Raw genomic sequence first — 23,911 nt, 5'->3', positions numbered from 1 at the left:
GAGACTGTAATACTACTAATAGTCATTTGTATTAATGCCAGAGTGTTCATTCCTAATATTTAGGTGTTTGTGGGTATCTAATTCATTTCTATCTGGAACAATATAGAAGGGCTAAGCAGATCTGGCTGGTTCATCATCAAAACAGCGCCTGTTGTTCTCTCGTCTTTTCGGCCACCTGTTCATGTAATTTTAGCACGATTCCTGGAGGGATGCAGAGCTATGGGAGGATGTGCCTCCCCAAGGAAATCACACACAAAGAGAGAGAGAGAGATTCACAGCTAAATTGCACACTGTCAATGTGGGTTAGATAAAAGCAGTTTTAATATCAGAGAAAACTGAATGCAAACCACCGCACATTATCCTACACATTTCTTGTATGTAGGAAAATAAAGTGTATGTGTCTAACACTATAAAAGCATGCTTTACCTCTGGTTTCCATGACAACCTGAGGAACTTCTGGGCAAGGAGTCTGCGCATCTCAGCATTGGCACGGCTCTCCTGTACAGATCCATTGAGCTCTTCACCCTGAAACAGCAGGAACAAGGAGTGCTCAGTGACCCTAAATAAAGAGATGCTTCACAGACATTTTCATGCAACACTCAGTGGCTGCGCTATACTTACTATAACCATACAACCCCCAAATACAGAGTGTTAAATATAGATATTGAAGATACATTAGTCATTTTATTTACTTAATAATTAAACAACTTAACTACATTAAATTAGAATGTGGTCCAGTTGTGTTTAGCTTCATTTAAGTAACTGTTACACAATTGCTGCTTATGTCAAACATTTAGATACTTAAAGCAAACATAAATAGATAGTTACTTTAGACTGACACTTAATACTCAAAATGTATAATCAATGCATATTTTCCCTTTACTACCATACACTGTTCAGAAAAAATATTTTTTTAACACACACACACACACACACACAGTATACATATATACATACATTCAGTGTTTCCTAAATGTAAAATAACGTACAACTTTGACTTTGTTTACTCTATATTTCTTAGGTTCAGCAGGATGTGTGTAGGTTTTTAGTTATTACTCTTCTATCGGCAGTAATCCCACTCAGTCCTTCTAATCCTCCACATAGAACTATGAATGAGTCCCCATCAAAACAATGACTGCACCACATGAAGAACTACTCTAGACATTAAACAAAATGTTTCCATCCAGCTGAGAGCCACTACAAATCACATTTAAAGTGACTGGAAAAGTTCCAGAATGTAATAACAAGCACAAGCTTTCTTCAAAAGCACTGCCTGTGAATTAAACTGTGATGTTAAGGGCTGAAAGCAGAAAAAGCACTTAAGCTCTTACTTCTGTCTCTGTCGCGTTGAGTGGGTAGGGGCTAATGAATTGCACAACCTACATTGTAAGTTCATGGATGACTACAAAAAGGTTTGATGAATTGTTAGAACGGGGTATTTGTACTACCGTACTGCTGAAAAGGCAAGCTACATTAGCACACTTTGACACAAGTTTTGTTTGTGTGTGTGTATTAGGGATGGGATAGAAAATAAATAAATAAAAGTATTCTTGTTGCCTAACGATTGCATTAAAAATAATTTTAGGAGTTGGAAGGAATAAATATTTAGGGGGAAAAGGTAATTCCATTACCAGATGAAGACATAACTTCAATTATAAACACATTTCAAAAATGTCTTACACAGATATGTTTACATTGACTTTTTGACAACTTTAAAGGTGGCTTACTGTAAATGCCATCCAATGCAACTGGTCTCTACACTAAAGAACAATACTTAGATAACAAAAAATGTGGTAACATACTACAGTTCAAAAGGTTGGGATTGGTAAATTTATGTTTTTTGAAGAAATCTTTACTTGATAAAAAAAAATACAGTAAAACGGTAATACTGTGCAATTACCCCAGTCTTCAATGTCACTTGATCTTTAAACAAAAATATTCTAACCCCCTAAAAGGCATTTTTTTATGATTTCATGGCTAAGTGGCATTCTGAAAAATTAGGAGGTAGAAGCTGTGTTCAACCACACTATTCAGTCAAGAATTTTGAATCTCAGTCTCAAGATGATGACGTGCCTGACATGCAGCGGCGCTGTCAGACTCTGTCCAGTGCGGGTGAAATAGCACCCCTTGGTGCTGCCAATATGACTCATTATTGTCAATGCTTGATTATTCACACACTATAAATCTAAAATGCCCATTATCATATTTTATTTGTTGTAGCTGTGTTGCTTACATCATACCAATGTTTTTAGCTTTCTACGATTTTCAATTGCAACATTAGCAAACCCCCAAGAGTGGTCAGATGTTAATTTACACTTTAACATTTAAAGTCAGTACTTAGTGGCACACTTGATGTGGTGTACTGAAAATTAGCTAAATAATCCTGCAGAGAATGTATTTAGAGAATATGATACTATTTTAACAACATAAATTATTATACACAGCAGCAAGTCATCTAACAACAACTCTTAATCTATAACTAGCTAACTGAGGCATAAGGATATTGGAATACTAGCAAAGACCCCAAAGGTAGGCTAATGTAAATAATTATAAGATGTTATCGGTAACAATTTTATGAAACATAATTGTTTTATTACAAAAATACATACCCAGGAAAGTTATTTTTACACAGAAGACGAACACTTTAATCTAAAACTAGCTAAGTAAAATTATATATTAATATATCAGGGTTGCCAAAAAGGTTATATATATATATATATATATATATATATATATATATATATATATAAAATACACACTGCCCTTTACCTGTTCATCTATAGTGTAATTTTTAATACTTAAAATATTTTAAAGCCTTTTTTTTTTTACTCTACACGTGTGCAGTAAAATTCACTTAAAGGGGGGGTGAAATGCTCGTTTTCACTCAATATCCTGTTAATCTTGAGTACCTATAGAGTAGTACTGCATCATTCATAACTCCAAAAAGTCTTTAGTTTTATTATATTCATAAGAGAAAGATAGTCTGTACCGATTTTTCACGGAAAAACACGACCGGCTGGAGGCGTGTCGTGTGGGCGGAGCTAAAGAATCACGAGCGAGAGTAGGCTTTTGCGTTGAGAGCGTTTGGAAGCTGTGACATTACCGTGAGGAAAAAAACATCATCCCAAACAAACCATGGCTAACAGTCAGATTCAGCGTATATTTATGATCCAGAATCAGATCCAGAGGCTGAAATTTAACAATAGCAGCATCAGCAACGACGTCTCTATGTGGTATGTACTGAAACTGTATATATTTGCTTAGCGGTTTTGGAAAATTACTAAATTCCACTTAATGTCATCTTTTTTTTTTCTTTTTTTTTTAAGCTGTACATGTGGAAAGTGCAGTTTGATGACAACATCGCAACAACATGTTGTTTACTTGATGTGCTTACGCGCCGATAGCTAAGTTAACAACACAGAGATATTTGAAGCAGTTTTACTCACCGCCTGCGGTTCCAACACACGATCGTGACCCTTTTTCGTTGGGACTGCATTATCCTTAAGAAATAAACTATGTGCAAATCCGGCGTCAAACTGGGCCTTGTTTGTAAAACAAGCATCTTCGAAATGCAGGGAACAAACAAAAACACTTGCACAACTCCGTTGATGCTCTGTAAAAATAAACTCCATCCACTGGTCCCTTAATGCTGTTTCTCTTTTGGTAATCTGTGCAGGGTTGTCTTGCCCTGGCAACCAAAAACACACTTCTTTTGTGACATTTCGCGACGCTCTCGCTCTGATCAGTGAATGAATGTCTGTGCTCAGCCTCTCAGTGCTCTGCTATACGGGAGCGCGCACTCTTCCGGCAGAAGTGCCTCAGGACCCATATAAGGAAATTCCGCTCCATCTAACGTCACACAGAGCCATACTCGAAAAAAAACTTTCCGAAACTTGTGACAAACCGGAAGGAGTATTTTTGGAAGATGATTCATGATTGTAAAAACAAAAAAAAGTGCATGATCAAACATTTAAAAAAAATTTGCAGACATCTTATGCCAGCACGTTCTGAACTCTTACATTGTCATACTGGTAATCTTCACACAGGGCAGATTACCAGTAATTTATTGGTAATTTTACAACTTCTCATAATGGTTAATTACTAGAACAAATTTACAGTTTTTTAAAAAGGTCCAGTTCACACATAGCCAGAAATTTACCAGTACTCTATGTTTGAAAGGGGTTATAAAGTGGCACATTCCACATTTGTTTTGGCAGATTGGCTCCAATAAAAGCGTTTTTACACTTTGAGGATGATTTAGTAGTACAGTGACCTCTTATGTGTAAAAATAAATTATGATTTCTCAGTTCATGACCTCTCTAAGCCTCACATTTAGATATGTGCTTTATTTACTAAAAATAATCTAGTGGTACTGTATGTTTTTATTCACTCAAAATAACTGACTCATAAGTGTCATTTGTTCTGTAATTGGTCTGCACTGATCACACTGTCTGTTTAGTGCTGTAGACATAACAGAGAATTTTAGTACAGTATTCTGTCTGCATCGGCTTCAAGACAAATTAAAGTCACTTTCAGCTAAAGAAAATAATGAAGACAAGCCTAAAAGCTCATCTATCCCAATTAAGCTACGTGCCCCTGTCATGCAGTCCAGAAGGAAGGCTTCATCCCAGCTAATGGCGTCCAAGCGATCGGCCTCCCTGCTGTTCTGCAAGCCCGGTGCAAGCCACTGCTGTCTAAGTATTTGGTAGATCTGACCTCAACGTAAGACCAAGGGCAGATCTCATAAATAACGAGCTCTGGATCTCCTCTCCACTCTCTGACAAGAGAGCAATGATAACCAGATGGCTTCCACCAACACCCTGGAAACAGATCCTAGGACTATCAGCAAGGTTAATGAATTCTCCTTATTTACATTAGCAAGACAGGACGGGCCGAGAAAAGACAAGGCTTATTTATTGTGAGCTAGCTGTGACAGACGATATAAGGGGTGGGGGCTGGTAATCATCATCATTATTTTGTTTGCTTGGGACTATACACATAGATATGTTCATCCGCAAGAGACGACAGCTTTCAATTTATGTTTCCTCTGCCATTAATCAGGGGACACAGATGCAGACGAATCAGAATATGACAGTAGGGGCATGCTTTACTGACGATCAGTCACGAGCGAATAGATCAGCTACAAAAGAGTCCATATGAGGATAACAGGAAGATGATAGTCCTCAAAGGGCAGAAACTAAAGATAAGGATGGACATATAATTGGGAAATTTTTTGAAAGCTCCTTTCTAATGTTTTATGGGTAATATTTGTCCTACTTGTTGTGACGATATCTGACGAAGGTTTTTTTTTTATTTTAGAGCAGACAAAGCAGTAGAACAGACAAACTACAAGAGTAGAAAAACTAAAGAAAACACAATATGTCAATGTCTGTGACAAGTAAACAAGGCATAAATCAGAGTCACATTTGTAGATATGCTACAATTCAAAAGTTTTACATCAGTAAGACTTTTTAATGCGGTCACACCCCTGGACTGTTTGTTGTGTTTTGTTTTCCCATGTGCTCTGTGTAGGGCTTGAAAAAAAAATCAATCGGTTCACTCTGAGCAGAATCGATATTTTAACGTTTCTGTTCTGCGTTCCTCAGATATTATTATCGTTCCGAAACCGGTTCGGGTGAAAGCGTTATTTTTTATAAACAATATTATTTGCCTATAATTTACATAATAATAAAAAAATAATAATAATAAAGTATAGCATTTTCTTTACTCAAAAAGAAAAGGAAAAAAGGAGATCTAACGCTAGTCACAGCCAATACATCATCTTGTCTAGATTTTGGCCAAATGTAAGCTACTTAAAAAAAATAAATAAATAAATAAATAAATAACTTTCAGAACTTTAAAGACAAAGTATTTTTAAGATATTTACATTTTTTGCTGCATTGTTAAAAAAACAAAACAAAAAAACAAAATAAAACACTTGTGTTTTGAGTAAAAAAAAAAAAAGTCATGACTCACAAGAATTACAAATATAAGAAGCATTATATATTTACGTATTATAGTATTAATGACAAACCAAACCTAATTAATTTAGGCTAAAACGAAACTGAAACCAAAATTGGGTCTCATTCAACACAAAATCAAAGTTTCCGTATTCGTGTAAAAATGCAGGTGCTTGAGTGTCGAATGCACATGCACCAATGCTGAGAAAAAATAGGCCCCTTTTGCGCTGCAGCATCAGGCCCAATTTGGTCTTAATCAGGCCATAATGTCGGTGCATTGCCATTGAGTCTTGCCCATGATGAGTTCATAGCTGAACAGACATTTCACTCGTTGGCTCCAGCGTCACATTTGCATATGCCGTACTACTGGAATTCATGATTGGATGACAGCAAATTTCAAATATTAAATGGAACGATAAAATAACGTTATTAACTGATTTCAAACTGTTGATTCTGTTCGGAACTATAAAACTTGATTTCATGTCTGTTTCTGGTTCTGGTTCAGTGTGACGTAGTTTTTGTATCCTGTTCATTATGTCATTTGGTTAACTAGGTGTGTCTAGTTCCCTTTCAGTCGGTCACTCTCGATGCCATGTCGGTGACCGATGAATGTGGGATTTCGCTTCGATAGACCAACCTACTTCGAGTGTAAACTAAACTAGCCAATGCACATTGGCATGCAATTATTGCATCCAGCTGCCGCTGATCACTGTGTGAGTATAAGAAGGCAGAAGGTGCAATGCATTACAGCCTTTTGCTTCGGAGCCAAGCGTTAATATCGCACTGCGCAACTGTGTCTGCTGTGAACTACGAGTTCAGCATGCTCTCGGAAGCTTCGTGTGTTGGCGAGATGGCGCTTCAGCGGCGGTCGTTCCTGTGTCAAGTGGATTGCACACTTCAGGCTGCACTACCCCTGTCGTGTTGCAAACGGCCAATTCCTCTGTGTGCCTCAGCACTAAAAGAGCATTTCCTAAAGAGCTTCATGGGTGCGTCAGCCTGCGTTACCTGGCAACGAGTGATGGTCACGATCGCTGCCTTACGTGTCTGGGTGTTGAGCACGCTGAGGTGGCTTTCGTGGATGAGTCATGTTCTCACTGCGGGAATATAACCATCTCGGAGCTGCGAACCAGGCTCCGCTACCTTCAGGGGGGCGGAGTCCCGTTGCCGCGGCCAAGATCTGGGGCTGCTTCTGGCGACCGACAGACGAGAACCACTTCCGGCAGTAGCGCATGAGCGCCATCTCTGGTTGGGTCTGGCAGACATGAGGAACACTGACGAGGTCTGGTCTCTCAATGCCCCTGTGTCCCAGACCGGCCTCTTCGGCGACGCAGTCGAGAACTTGGCCCAGCAAGTCTCGGCTGCCCAGAAGCAGACTGAGGCGATCCGATACATGAGGCTGCTTCCTCCACCTGTCGGCCGCAGTGCCCCAGCCTTCTTGTCACTGAGGGCAGCCCCCTGCATCCGCAGTATTAGCGCCGTATTGGCCCACGCGGACCTGGTTCCCCGAACTAGTGCTCCTTGATACAGCCCGTCCTTGGCCAATTCCTCTGACGAAGGATCTACTGACTCAGAGATGGGGCACCATTTGGCACCCGCGTCCAGACCTTTGGAAACTCCATGTCTGGTCCCTGGACAGGACACAGAGGTTCTAGGTGACCTACCCTACGAGGTAGCGAACACCATCACTTTGGCAAGAGCACCGTCTACAAGACATTCTTAAGCCTTGAAGTGGAACCTGTTCGTCGAGTGGTGTTCTTGGTCAGTGGTCACCCTCCACCCTCCACCCTCAAAGATCCTTCATCACCCTAGGCAGCTGGATGCAGCGGAACGTCCGGCGCCAGGCCTTCATCATGTATCCGTGAAAACCATGGAAGGGTGGGTTCCATATTGAAACCTAAGTGGTACTCGTATGTGTATAGTCCATGGTATAGCCTTAGAGCCCATGTTTCCCCGGCTGACTTCTCCCTTCCCAAGAGGGTTTTTAATCACCTCAAATTTCTCCATATACTCCTAAACGGATGCTATATGTGTATTTGCCTCCGAGACCTCCTTCCAGAAGGATGGGGCTTCCGCAGCTTCCTGGTTCCAAGCGGACCGGGTACGTTTTCCCAGTGTTATCCAATCTCACCCAGTGAGGTAGTGCTTTGACAACGATGAGTGGAGATACTTTCTCTGAGCCCCGGCCTACACCTAATAGGGGCACAGGCGGCTCGCACAGGGCACTGGAAGGGGCAGCACCCATGGTGCTTTGATAGGGATCCCATATTTGTTGGTCACCTCCCGTTGCCATGGTTGCTGTACCACCGCAGAGCTGCCGGGTCCCTGGCTTGGCACATCGGCAAAAACTGGAATGCATTGCATCAGCTGTCTTCTTATACTCACGCAGTGATCAGCGGCAGCTGGATGTAATAATTGCATGCCAATGTGCATTGGCTAGTTAGTTTACACTCGAAGTAGATTGGTCTATCAAAGCGATATCCCATATTCGTCGGTCACCGACGTGGCGTCTCCGTTCCCTCTTTCAGGGAACGAGGGTTACCATACGTAACCGAGACGTTAATTATCTTAATTGCCAACTTACTTATACCGTATGGTGTTCTGTTCACTGTTTTCTGTCCGGTCTACTACTTCACTACTTGCTATGTGTGTCTCTTGACTGTTTTTTCCTGGATTTACACTTAAACTTAATTTACACTTAAATACTATGTGCATGTATCTTCATCTTCAAAAGTGAAAGAAATGTGGCATTTCCCATCATTTTGTTTTTGTTTATTAGGTTTTCCTTTTGAGTTATTATGCTCAACCCAGAGCCTACAACCACCCTTCTTTGTGGAGCTACATTTTGAGTCCAACACTGAAGGAGAGACAGAACACGCTGCGACCGACAACTCATCGCCTAGGAGAGCGACAGTGCTGAGGATCAATTGACATCAGTCCAGGTGCATGAGCCGGCTGCTAAACATGTACTAGGGGTGAGCTGAGGCTGCACTCAGGATGATAACATATGCAGACATGCCCCCTCCTCTCCCGCCTTCATCTGAACTCTCTGCATGCCCTGAATTATCTGTCTGCCCTGAATCATCTGTCTGTTCTGACACAATCACCGATGTGGTGTCTGAACTGTCTTTTTATATTGAACTGTCCATCTGCCTTGAATTATCTGTCTGCCCTGAACTGTTTGCCTATACTTTAGTGACCATGGAGGTCGTTCCCCTGTCACTGGCACTCATGGTGCTGGAAGTGGGCTTATGGTGGGTGTGGGCAGCACAAACCGTCCCTAAGCCCCCTGAGCATCCAGAACTCCCTCTCCCACCAACCCTGTACCAGTCCTCATCATGACCACCACTGTCTCCTGACAGCCCCTCAGCTCCCCCTAAGCCCCTCATCTGTGCGGTGGGATTGCCCCGAGTCTGTCAGTCTCCAGCCCCTGAGTCCCGGACTCTGCCTTGGCCCCTTCGACCAAGCAGCTCCACCATGGCTCCGGCCATCAGTCCACCAGCTCCGGCCAGCTCTATCATACCTCCTGCTCCGCCTCGGGACTCCACTCCTCCAGCTACACCTCGTCCCTCCTTCCCTCTGGCTCTGTTGCTCCAGCTCCACCGTGGCCTTCTAGAGCCCTCCCTCCATCTGGGTCGCCGGAGCCATCTGCTCCCCCTTGCCCTCTGGATCATCCACAACACCCTGGCTCATCGGCTTTCCGTCTCCGCCTCAGGCTCCACCACCACCTGCTCTGCCAACGTTGGTTGGCCCCCTGGAGCCATTAGCATTTCCTCCACCATGGCTCCTCTCTCCATTGGCTCCACTGTGGGCCAACCCTCATGGCTGTGGCCTGGGTTCCACCTGGCCTCTCCAAGTCCCTCCTGTCTCCTCCCTGGATCCATTTTCCATCTTCCTTGGTCCCTTCCTCCAACAAAAAGGCTCATTCCTCCATTTGATCTGCCCTGTCCCTTCTATCCCCATCCTGGCTGCTCCGTCATCTCCACCCCGGACTCTGTATGTCGTCCTCCTTCCGAGTGCCTGTCCTCCAGCCGAACCTCCACCTGTATTGTTTATCTGCTTTCCTGCCAGTCCTTTGCCATCCCCCTGTCACCATCCCATATCCATTCTTTTGTCCTCCTCCTAAGTCCCCCTCCATCCCTCCCTTTGTTGTTTCTGTGGTGCAGGGTCATGCCTTACTGGAGGGAGTGAACTGTCACACCCCTGGACTGTTTGTTGTGTTTTCTTTCCCCATGTGCTCTGTATGACCTAGTTTCTGTCTCCCGTTCATTGTGTCATTTGATTCAGGTGTGTCTAGTTAATTATCTTCATTTGCCAACCTACTTAAGTTTTGTTCACTGTTTTCTGTCTAGTCTAGTGTTATCAAAAGACCTGGTATTTCGGTACCAAGTCAGTCCTAAAAAAATTTAAATGTTACAGTACCAGGTTTCTCCTTTAACACTGTTGCCCCGGCTTGTTTATCATCTCTGTGGGTTGAAAAACTACCCCATTAACATGATATTTATCCCCAGGAATTTTAACAGGGGAACCCTGGTATTTTATTCCTGGAACGCGATTTTTAATGGGGGGCTCCCCTCAAAATAAGATTGGGCAGGTTTTATTGTGAAAACCTGGCAACCTCTTCATAAAAACAGTGACAACCTCAAGAGGAGGTAACACATCCAAAAACTAACAAAACACCCCGATTAAGTTCAAGAAGGTAAGTTTTAATTACATTTTAAACATTAAGAGCTTCAGTTATGAATATTATTCCATATTTTAATTTGAATGTCGGATTGAAATAAACCACCGTTAGTGTATACATAGTTAACCGTAAGCATATGAGCACCTAACACTAATACAATGAGCATTAGAATGACGTTTCTTTGTTAACAATTTAATTCTCCTATAAATGTTATTACTGTAAAAATCAGGAGGACATAATGGTATTTACTATTTTTACTCACCAGAGGCTTTTAAATTAACCGTGTATCCAAAATACGCACATTAAAGAATGTACAAATATGGTTAAGAGTGTTTGACATATCAGTCCGTCAGAAAAAGTTTTTTTTTTTTTTTTTTTTTTTAGTTAGTTAGTTGTGATTCTTTGCTAAATATCTATAGCAGGTTTTAAAATCCCTTTAAAATAAAATATGAACACAGTCTGGATTAAATACAAGTACAGTCACATTTAATCTCCTGTATAGACTTTACTGTACAATGATTTAATGTTTTCTAACATGAGTTAGATCTAGTTACATCTTACAGTGAGTGAATAATATATTTTCACAACATTCATTAATGTTTGTGAATGTTCTTTAATACAAACACTTGATCATTCATGTTTGATCATTGTGCATTAAATCATTTTAACAGACTGAATTTGTGATTTATGCAGTAAATACTAAAATTAACCCTAAGAAGAATAATTGCCATGTAACTATTTTTTATTGTAAGGTCATGTTATCTAACAGATGAAATCGTACTCTAAAGTTTTTAAAACTACAGTTTCCATCTATCTGATATGCAATGTGACCTGATTTTGATTTCAGGTATACATAGACATAATTGTAATTCTACACCTGCAAATTATGGGTAATTCATTGTCTTTCACTCCACTCCCGATGCTTCATGCTTTGAGCTTTGAACTCATCTTTTTAATGACAGCTGAAAACAATTAAATGATGACATCTACATACTGCATTTAAAATGATATAATAACTTTGTTAAAAAATAAAACGCAATCTGTTTTAATCCAAAATTAACCAAATTGTTTCACACCATAATAAAAAAATTCTGACATGTTTGTTCAGCCCTGTGAAAACCATCCTAAAACTGTGACATATCCTGATTGTAAAGCAACATAGGGGTTTAGAAAAGCGGGTCTATAAATAAACAGGCACGGCTGCTATGCCTGTAGTCATGGTGGTGTACAGGGAGTCTGTTCTGATCTCACCTTTTAATGTTATTCCATCTTTCATTTGAACTCTCCTGCAGCCTAGAGGTTTAACCCCACTCGACATGCCAATGCATTGATCTGTCTCCAGAGCACAGATCACTAAAGGGTGACTATAGGATGAGGAAGAAAAACAGTGGTTTGCATCCTGACAGCTGATATCAGTTTGCTGTTAAATAAAGTTGGACTCCAGTGATTACTTTTACAAGAGCTCCATTTGGTGATGTAAATAACAGAGGAGCAATACGTTAGACATAAACAACATAAGTGATCTTTTGTCTTGCATTTTTAAATGTGATTTTATTCAACTGCACAATTTTTGTTTTCTTCATTTTGCTGCTAGCACAGTTCTAAATGCTACTGTATGTTCTGAGAATTGTTTTAACATGAAGATGACAACTTTGCACACTCCCTTCCCAAAACAAGAAATTAAAAAAGGATAACATATCTAAAGAACAAATTCAAATGCAGTGTTCAACTATTTGTGCCTTCATACACACACACACACACACACACACACACACACACACACACACACACACACACACACACACACAAAACACTGACCCTGATCACACAACTCATCCTGCCAGTCTTCAGATAGTAGAGGAAAAGCAGACTCACTGTAGCACTAGAACTCTTTGAATGATCTGAGTACAGCTCCGCAAAATCTCACAGCGGGATAGCGCTCTTTCAAAACTAACCTGAGAGACTTGCAACTTACAAGCTCTTGTAGGACGTTTGATCTAAAAATACTAGTAGATTTTTATAGAATTACTTGATGCCTGAATTTTCACAGGAAATGTGAACACTGCCTAAAATGTTTGTCATTTTAATTGAAAAATTATGTCAAACTTCTATCTATCTATCTATTTATGGTTTTCAGAATTTAAAAAGAACTACTATTGTATATTGAAATGTATATTGTATTCATTAAGAGAGTACTGTAACTTTTGGCATAATTATGCAAAGGTGAATAATGTGAAACTGATTTTTCCCACAAGATCTGACCCCACAGCTCACGTTTCTAGGTGGGACATAATTTTTTACTTACTTTCTCAATAATACAATTTTTTTTTTTTTTTTTACATAAATAAATATATAAATAAATCTTCCATATTGCATCTTTAATGATTACACCATGGCATTTCTGGCATTATTTTTTACAATAAATAATATGCAATTTAAAAAAAATGCACTATTTATCAAAAGACGATATTCTGAGAGGTTTTTAAGCAGAATATGAAACCCTACACTTGCTAAGCTGTAGGTGAATTAAACAGAATACTATGTTGATTTCTTGGTGTTAATTCAGTATCTTCCTAATTATGCATTAAATTGAATTAGGAAGATATAAAATGGTCTAAGAAAACATAAGCAGTCTTCCAATTGTTTAAAATGACCAACATGATTGACCATGATTGACATCCCAGCAAGTATTTCTATGGGAATATTGTTTGTCTTGTAATGACCCTGACTGTTATGCCTTCATATCACCTTCAGTGGGCTCAAAAGTACAATGATATGAGTTTTCACAGTAGAAATAATCTTTCACTGAGCTATGGGGACTAGCGGTCCACTGAGGCTCCTTTTGTTGTTGTTCTGAATACTGCCCAAAGGCTGGACCAAAAAAATAAAAATAAATCTATTAAGCATACATCTGTTGAGACATCTCTCACACCCTAAAATTCCTCTTCAGGGCTCTGGCAAACCCCAAGACTGTTAGATCCATCACTTTTCATGTTATTTCAGTGGCCTCAGCGAGGTTTGCTACGAGAGCTTTTAAGAGTGGGATTTCCAAGCTTGTCAACAAAAGTTCTACAAAGTCTGTCTAGATCAAACTCGTACCCCCTTCCCTGAGAAAGAGGACCGCAAAGACCCATCATATATATATATATATATATATATATATTTAAAAATGACTTGAGGGTTCAGAATAGCAAAGCAAAGGCAAGACTTATTTGTGGCCCCGAGCAAAGCAGTACACAGCAAGGGGTTGTATTAATCACGGTTAGAAAATCAATCATGGGTGCAGAAGACTAGTAAAAATCAATGTGACAAATGTCCCTGACGGCATTCTTCAGGAGAGGACAGAACGTTATAAACTACAGAAAGACAAAAAACCATAAAGGACTACACAGTCCAAACAGACAAATCTCCATATCCAGTACACTAACACATTTCTTGCTACCTCATTCTGTCTACATTTGTCTCGTTTAGAATGTTTTCCTTTCGATGTTAAACAAATCACAAAAACCCAGCTCAATACTCAGGTTCAGCTGTCCCAGATATTTCCCTCTGGCTTCTCCTTTGCTCCTTCCAAAATTAGTTTTGCAACTCTCTGTTGTGACTGCTGCTATCCCAGCCATGTGTTCTTCTGGAGTGAACAGATCAGCTAATGGTGGCATCCAGATGGGAAGATTTACATTCACCTACTGCTGCTGTGTACAAGGTGCTTCACCCATATCTTCCTCATGGTACTGTAAATCAGCCTAAATATTGCTGAATTATATTCAAGATGTGGAGCTGTGTTTAAAATCCATCATCATATTTGATGAGAACTATTTTTACTTGTAAACAGTGCTTAATTTTGGCATATTTCACTCCTGATTTAGACAATACATATAACATATATATTTTTTCACTACAGAAAGCAATATTATGTATAGAAAATTTTAGCTAGAAGCAACGGTTTGAAGTTATAAAAAGTGTTTATTATTATTATTATTATTTTTATTTTTTTTATGGATTTGCTGTAGACTCTCATTCTGACGGCACCCATATACTACAAAGGATCCACTGGTGAGTAAGTGATGTAATGCTTAATTTCTGTCTGGTGAAGAAACAGACTCATCTACATTTCAGCTGAATTAATTTTTATGTGAACTATTCCTTTTAAATGTAAATTTGTTGACTTGCTGAAGCTTTGCTGGCATCCTCTGCCTTGCCTGACAAAGAAGTGCATGTCTGAACATGGCTAACTCATGTAGATAGCATGTAAAAGCTACAGGAGCAGACAGTAAGCTGACAGCAAAGAGACTGAGCTAAAATCCAGCAGGAAGGCACATATGTTGCTGGAAAACGAATTGTACAAACTAGGCATATGCGCTAAACACACACATACACACACACACACACGTCTGTTTTTATGAAAAGTGGGGACATCCCATAGGCGTAATGGTTTTTATACTGTACAAACTGTATATTCTATGGCCCTACACCAACCCTACACCTAACCCTAACCCTCACAGGAAACTTTGTGCATTTTTACTTTCTCAAAAAAAACTCATTCTGTATGATTTATAAGAGTTTTGAAAAATGGGGACATGGGTTATGTCCTCATAAGTCACCCTCTCCTTGTAATACCTGTGTCATACCCATGTCATTATACAGAGTTGTGTCCTGATGTCACAAAAACATACACACACATGCACACACACACACACATACACACAAAATCATATAATTCATAATTTCCCATGCCAAAATGGGGTTAAAGAAAAGGCTGAGTAGTATTTTTTCCTCAAGGGCTCATAAAAGCCTCACTATGATTAAAATCATCTTACTGCTGACAAAGATCCACAGAACTCCTAAATCAGGATAGACCTCCACAACTGCCGCAAACCATAAATTTTCTATTCCTTTATGTCCATTTGTCCAAAATGCTGAATGCGACCAAACATTTAGAAAAACACACTCAATATGACTTGAGTGCCATATAGAGTTCAATATTAAAGAGAGAGTTCTGTAGGGTTTACATTTATATTTACATTTACATTTATTCATTTAGCAGACACTTTTATCCAAAGCGACTTACAGATGAAAACAGTGGAAGCAATCAAAAACAACAAAAAGAGCAATGATATATAAGTGCTATAACAAGTCTCAGTTAGCTTAACACAGTACACGTAGCATGGGATTTTAAATAATATAATAAATAAAAAGAAAACAGATAAAAAATAAATAATAAATAATAAAAATAAAAAATGAAAGAATAGAGCAAGCTAGTTAGAGGTCTTTACACATACACAAACACATACATATACAATTGCATAATAAATGAAAAAAAATAGAATACAAAAAGATTAGAAAGGTAGTTCGATTTTTTTAAAGAATAGAATAATAATAATAGAATAATAGAATGGTTTAAAATGCCATCCTTTACGCAAGGCTGTTAAAATACACAGATATAACTCACAACCCTTAAAAACTCTTCCAAACTGACCGCGAATGTTTGCGTACCAATATTGCTAATGTCTCAACAGATTTTAAAACACTAGACATTATACTCTTACCAATTTTGTAAATATACACTACCAGACTTTAAATTTGTTCCAATCACAGCAAACTCAAGGCGTGTGGCAGATGAAACAATGTGTTATAAAACTGACTCAAAATATCAAATATGTTTGTGAGACTGAAGTTTGAATTGATGCCTTTTATTTGCATGACACATCAATATTACAGTACAGAATGACTCTTTAGTCATAATCCGGAACACTGTAAGCATTCATTTCATGTGATAGGCTCTCTGGAGCACGCAGAAAAACACACAGATTGTAAATTCTGAATGCATACATTTTCTGTTTTGGACCACATTAGCTTATAGCATACATAAGCTTAAGGCTAACATATTTATAATAAAAAGCCCAAAACTTCTAATTTCATGGGACTTTAAAAGCCATACAAGTGCCAGAACAAAACAAGAAATTTAAATGTATCGTGCTGGTATATGAGAGTACTGTTATTTTTAATGAGACTCATCCCTTGAGCCAGTTACATGCCTGGATCCCCACAGGGGCACTGAGAAAAAGAGATTATATTATGCATGGATGTCAACAATCCACTGGCATGGAATTAGTCAAAACCCTCATTTAGAAAGCATTTTATTTAAAGGGATATTGTGAACGGCAAATCCTGCTGGGTAGATATACATAACACTCACTAAACAGTACTTTTAAAAGCATAGCACATCAAACATAGCACACATCAACTAACACATCAAAGCTAAGTGTAACTACTTTCAGTTTAATACTTGAAAATGTGTTGATTATGATATAAAACAGCTCACTCACCCCCAAGCCCTCCTCCTGACTTTCAGCAGTATCCTCGTGCTCAAAGGGCATGAGAGATGAGGGGATGTGTTTCTTATGACTGGACCCCATCCTTTCTGCCTGCCTCTCCATATCTGTGAGAAAGAAAAAAAAAACATGTTTAATGTTTAGAAAAAAGTTACTTAACCAGTTAGTGCAATTTCATCAAGCCTGTGAATAGACCAGCCACTTAACGCAAAGGTTGCCAAAGCATTTGTTTAAAAAAACTATACTTTTTTTCCCCCAAATGTAAAAATTGTTATTTAAAAAAACTATTTAAAAACACAAGAAAAAAATTGAGAGAGAGATAAGTATGTGAAATCAGGTTAATTATGGATGAGGGAGGGTATGGATAATGAAAAAGCTAAAATAAAAGCACCACAAAAATAAAACTTTCAATCTTGAGGCTCTGAAGAAAAAGAAAGCAGAGGAAAATTGGGAGACTGGATGCCATTTTATTATCCAAGGAGCAGGGTGCCTGTCCCACTGCATCTGGTACTAACAAGATTACAGGCTGGCAGATGGAAGACAGATAAAACATCCCCTTTTCCCCTAATTTCTTCCATTGGAAATCTTTTCATGTGACTAATAGGTGGTTTCACACGCTGAAGTCTGAGGAGTCTGAAAGGTTGTCAATGTCAACATTGATAGAAGATGCTGCAAAGCCAATGCAGAAGCAACACAGGAGAACATCAAACATGTCAAGAAGTCAGTTGGCATATCCTTCCGTCCCACTTCTTAAGTAATGGTGTTGGCATGAAGGTCACAGAACTAGGAGGATTGTCAAAAGGTTTGAAGTTTGGTCCTGAGGTCTGTTGGGAAGAAAGTACTGCTTAATAATAATAGAGATACATACAAAACAAATCTGGTTTCCTTATATAAACTGTGCTATGATGAGACATCATGCAGTGGCTACTGTACACAATGTCTCCCTATACTGACTTTACGAAAGCTTGTATTTAAAGACCTTGACACCTGAGCAGACAGCATAGTTAAGAATACAAATAACTCCCATTGCTATACCACTGGGTGGAGAATCAAGAGGTAGGATCAATCTAGGTCTCCACAATCAACTCTCAAAGGTTAACGATGATGACTAGCTATTCGCCATCAATTCGACCACCTATTTAAAGAAAGCAGCATGTCTATCAGACAGAATCACAATAATATTTTATATTTTCTCATTTTACTTTCACCAAAAAGCATATTATTATTTTTTTTATGCATCTTGGTCTTAGTATTCAAAAATGCAATTCTCTCTCAGAAATGAATGAGGCTTTTTTAATCTATAGGCCTGTTCGGCGAGAGTATCTATCTCCATCTGGAGAGTTTAATTCCAAACATATACTTCAAAAATTCATTAAATCTTGCATGAGTGCATCACTCTATGAATATTTACGATGTAAATGAAATACATCATTCACTCTACAAATCAAACCAGTGGAAAGTGTAGCGAAAACTTTTTACAAGACATAACAGTCTTTAATTATGTGTGAATGAACACATCAGTTTCTAGCTACTGTCTGCCATCTTTGAATCCTCAAGAACACTCTTAGCATTCAGAGAGGCCTTGTCTTCACCGGGAGAGCAGTGTTTAATCAAGGCAAACTACACCTGGGGAAAATCAGAACTGATGCTTGAGTCTCTTTAAGTGGGCTCACCAGGATAAAACCTGTCCCATTCCTCCAAACACTCTTCAGATTGAGATGAACTACACAGACATAAAAGAGAGAGTGAGGCCGACACAGACGCAACAAAATATTTCAGACCTGAAGGCAACTAGGTGAGAACAGCAACGATTAAAGTACTGCTAGACAAATGACAAACACCACTTAAATGAGTCCGAGAGAATCTAAAGACTGAAAGATGATTATAAAAAACTACTGCTAATAAAAACACTGCATGATTATATATATATATATATATATATATATATATATATGATTGAATCACTGAATGCGTCAGAGCAGCTGAAATAACATTCTGTCATTAAACGTTAATTCAGTGACTGAATGTTAATTCAAATGCTCTGACACACATTCAGTGATTACTGAACATAAAGTCTATCAGTTATATCCATCTTGACATGAAGTATGTTTTCTGTACTTAAGGTTGTGAAACTTCAATTAGTTAAATCACAGACTGGCTGTGAAGGTTGAAAAATGGCTCCCCTGCTGCAAGAAAAGAACTGTTACTATTTTGATGCTCTTTGTTAGAAAATGTGTTTTCCTGCATAGTCAAGCTGCTGTTGCAGGTGTTGATCTCAATATCTTATCACTGGAAAATGAAAGGATGCATTCGTAGGTTTGCTTGCAATTAAATTTAATTAAATATATTTTTATGTAATTTTAAGCAGTTACTTTTTCCTGTGTCATAAAGTTACCATCCATCGTTGTTTTACTGGTTTACAACAAACCACCAAAAACACTTCAGCTTGTGAGTGAGGCAGTTTGACAATGATTCAGAAAATCGTTCTAACCAGTTTGGCAGAACAACAACAACAAGTGAATGATTTGTGAATCAGGTATCTTTAGTTCACCTCCCTAAAAAAAGTAGTGACAGTTTGTGAAATATTAGTGAAATGTTTCTCATGTAGGTATAAGGTCATCTCCCTTAAAAGGAGGTGGTGGCAACATAAAGCATAATTTTGTTTGTACAAAACATTAAAATTGACTTGGTAACTTGGCTCCCCCAAGAAATGACACCTAAGATGACTGGTGCATGTGAAAGAAGTGAATAGAATTTTAAATACTAAAACTTTTTTCTACAAGTCAAATTAATTGTTATGATAGCAGGTTAAATTAGTTTTATTTCAGATAAAATATACGTCTAGTATGATGCATGTTGGTGAATTATTCCTGTAAAACTGTAATTTATTGATTAAAGATGAACTGTTAATTAAATTAATACATGTTCATAAAAAAATCATGTTTACATTTTATTTGAAATGTAAATTATTCACATACTCCCCAATTAACTATACCCTTCAACATGAGACAGCTTAGTTGTGTCACCGTTTTTAGAAGCAACATTTATATGTTTCAATATATTTTCTTCTGTTTTCATGAGATAGCATACTTCCAGAAATATAATTAGGTTTATTGTCTTAACTTCTATCTCATTTGTCCTTTATTAGAGGACAACTTAAGTAAAAACGTTTACCTCGGTTTTCCCTATACTGCACGACATTGATTTGCCCTAGAGAAAATACAGTTACTCAGACTCAGGGAAGCCTCATCTCATCTTGCATTTAAAAGAGGTCCTGACCACTGTGATTTCTCTGCAAGCCACCATACTGTCATTGACAGAGGAACCAGAAATGTGATGAGCAGGTTAATGAGAAGCTGTGCGACTAAAGAATGTGAAAATATCCCAGTAAAATGGTAGCCTGTTATTAGAGAAAATGTGGTCCAGTCATTCAGTACACTTACCAGTGTCTCAAAGTCAAATAATAAGGGGCTATGTTATCCACATGGACTGTATAGATAGTCTATGATATTACTATATGTCCACATTTGTGTATATCCTTCTCAAGGAATGTTATAGGAATATCTAATACAGTGGATATGTAAATGAAACATAACTGAGACTCTAGCTCTGAGCAATAACATTTTCTCTGGGAGTGCTCTACATGTGCATTAATGGAGAATCTGAAGCATCTTCGAGACACAAACCAAACCATCTGAGATTTCTCTAGTCTTCTGACAGAATATCTAATTTCAGCACAGCTGGTGAAGATAAGACATATAATAAGACATATTTCACCTTGATCTATTTCATGTAATATCCTTGTCCCCAGATATGACTGTTACTACATGGCAATTCCTTCATTTCTTAGTCATTTGTTCCTTGTTCCTCTCATGTGCACTGATTCACAGAGGAACATACAAATGCAGCATATTTCCACCAATAATGCTCCATTTATCTGGACAGATGGCTGATTAGAAGGCTTGATTTGTCAAGCGAGGGAAAGAAAATTCACCATCTTTTCACACAAAAAGACAAAGGTAGGGACTAAAGAAAAAGAGAAAGAGGGACGTTTGTACTGATCTTAGGTTTGACCTTGAACACAAAACATTGATTTATTTATGTGACTGTGAAGCTGTTGATCTTTTTGTCTGTTTACAGAAGTGAGCTCTCCTCAGAGTCTGTGAGTATGAGTTTGCCGTCACGGATTAAGCTGAATTAAAAAGATTTGAAATGGAGAATTGCCATCAGCTGAACAGTTTGGTCTGAGGCGAGGCTTAAGATGCATCTGGTGAAGTTCTGTTTGTTCAGATGGAGGGGCTTGGGAGTGGTGCTGTTGTCGAAAGGGTAAAAAAGTGTCTATAGCTGCAGGACAGGAAACTAGACAATTGAATTTTGGCAGGCATTTTATCTTCTGCATCATGAAACCCACATACACAAGCAGTCGTGCTTCCCTGCACAGTGGGTTTTCACAGTGGAGGCAGAAGAGCAATCAGCAGTGATGTGAGCATTCATGCCTTCACGCTCGAATCTAATCGAAACATCAATTTCATGCAAACGAAGACAGAAAAACCTTACAGTATAAGCATGGAAATGTATTTGGGGTTCTTACATATACAAATATGTATAATTTGGGCATTTAAACAAAGAAGGATACTTTTATTCAGCATTGATGCAGTAAATTGACCAAAAGTGACAGTCAAAACATTTAAAATGTCACAAAGTGTTTTATTTCTGATATATTCTGTTATTTAGAACTCTATTATTGAAAGAATCCTGGAAAAAGGCAGCAAAAATATTAAGCAGCACAGCTGTTTTTAACATTAATAATGCTTCTTGAGCACCAAATCAGCATTTTATGATTTCTGAAGGATCATGTGACATGTGACACATGACTGGAGTAATGGCTGCTGAAAAATCACCTTTACAAGAATATCTTACATTTTAAAACATAATAAAATAGATATGAATCACTTAAAATTGTGATAGTAAAAAATATTTTTGTTTTTACTGTATTGATCAATTGAATGAAACATTGGTGAGCATAAGGGACTTCTTTCAGAAATATATAAAAAAATCTTAATATCCCCTAACTTACACTCACATATAAAAACTACAAAGTATTTTCAAAACTTTCATGCATGCAAAAATAAAATACTAGATTTTATTTTTTTTATTTGAAACCTTACAAAACTGTACTGAATGCACATATATTTTCCTAACTGCATCAAAAAACAAATCAATCAATAATTCAAGTGTTTCTAATTAGTATTAACCTCTCCATTAGAGTGTTTCTGCTTTTTGCCAATAATAACTCTCTGAAGTACATTAGTGCAGCACTCTGAAGCTATAAAATACTCAACTGAAATGCCTACTTCCAAAAAACCCTAGATCTGTCACAGCAGTTCTACAGACACTTCAGAGTTTCAGAATCAGCAAAATCTCATATGTGGAGCTTTAAATAGCCCTAACACCTATGACGAAGAGGCTAGTCCAGCTTTTAGGCTTCACTACACACAGGTAATTGAAAACTAATCTATCTCTGCAGCCTATGCAGCAAAGCATCCTAAAGAATTACAGATTTGCCACAGCAAGAATTATATTCTGCAATTGTACAAAAGAGAATCAGCAAGAGCAGAGGTCACCCTCAGATCCTCAAAGGCCCATTTCAGTTAGGCCTACCTTGCACTTGTAAACGATTTAGATGTTTCAGCATGAACTGGCTTGTGCATTAATGAGAAAGGCTTGTGTATTTACATATTAATGAGCTGGAATTCAGCTAACTGTAATTAGTACATACTGTATATGAACAAGTCAAATGCTCAGGCAATCTCTCTCATTAATCTCTATGCAAATGAATCCAATTTGACGGTGTAATCTGGCCGAGTTTCAAAGCTTCTAAATGAGTAAACAGTTGCATTTGGCTCCAAACGAAAACCTTCATTATTGTGTGCAAGTAACTGGAATTTGGGCGGATAATTGTGTTTTTTTTTTTCTACCTCTGAGAATTTTCTGCACACGCTACTGATTACCTTTTCTTATTTTCCCCCAAATGAAAGTCAATATAGCTTCATTGATGGCAGAGCATGAGCTACTGAAGCAGAAAAGACTCCCCACTAAAGCAGCATTTTTTTAAAATGTACTTAGAGTAAAAATGTCTACAAAGATGAATTACAAAAAAAATAATCCAGAAGAGCAACACGTGGACTTTATATGTGAAGACACATTAGAGATAGCAAATATGGAGAATTGATTGCAGGGGAATGTAGAATATCCAGCTAGAGATGCAGAACAGATTCTTTCAGACAGGTTTTGACACTTGCTGTCTGAGCTGAGATCAGTCTGTCTGATCTGTGTCTATTTGATGAAGTGACAGCACACAGAGCATCTACATCATGCCACCCGCTCACATACAAGACAGGTCTTTAACAATACAGACTCTATAAAAAGATCAATCTAGCTTAGTGGAGCAGGGTGCTTGGTATGATTTAATGATTTGTTGTGTGTTTTAAGCTGTTTTTTTGCTGTGAGACAGCTGATAAGATCAGAGATTAAAGTCAGATATGATTTATTCAAATGAAGTGTCAAATGTTCTTAAAATAATAGGTGGCATTTCACTGACATTCTTGTTTTTATGCTAAAAACAGTGTTAAAGAAGTGATATCAGAATATATTATAGGACAGAGAAACATATCTGCATCTAAATCTGACAGTATGAATGGAGCCATGCCTTATGCGAAACAGGAAGTAAACAGGAAAATAACAGAAACATTGATGCATACTTAATCAAATATAAAATAAATACAAATTCTGCTCTAAAGAAGATCTAAAAAAAAGACAATAGTGTTATTATTCAGCTCTAGACCGTTCAGTATGTTGGTTCAGTTCAGTTCAATACCTGTGTAAAGTGAATCAATTATGAAACAAGTTACATTCAATGATATGCAGCCTGGAAGACA

General features: G+C 38.1%; 1 protein-coding gene across 2 annotated transcripts in view; it reads right to left on the bottom strand.

The window, feature by feature from the left end:
• Positions 1-23,911, bottom strand: part of b4galnt4b (beta-1,4-N-acetyl-galactosaminyl transferase 4b) — an 82,570-nt gene that overhangs the window by 37,422 nt on the left and 21,237 nt on the right. For both annotated transcript variants that reach the window (XM_052562261.1, XM_052562262.1), the window contains exons 3-4: positions 16,968-17,080; positions 427-525 (exon numbers count right to left, since the gene is read on the bottom strand). In XM_052562261.1, the coding sequence (XP_052418221.1) occupies positions 427-525; positions 16,968-17,080 (212 nt within the window). The remainder of the gene's footprint in view (positions 1-426; positions 526-16,967; positions 17,081-23,911) is intronic.

This window comes from Carassius gibelio, chromosome B7 (assembly GCF_023724105.1).
Source record: "Carassius gibelio isolate Cgi1373 ecotype wild population from Czech Republic chromosome B7, carGib1.2-hapl.c, whole genome shotgun sequence".
NCBI lineage: Eukaryota > Metazoa > Chordata > Actinopteri > Cypriniformes > Cyprinidae > Carassius > Carassius gibelio.
This window is presented reverse-complemented; position numbering and strand designations above follow the sequence as displayed.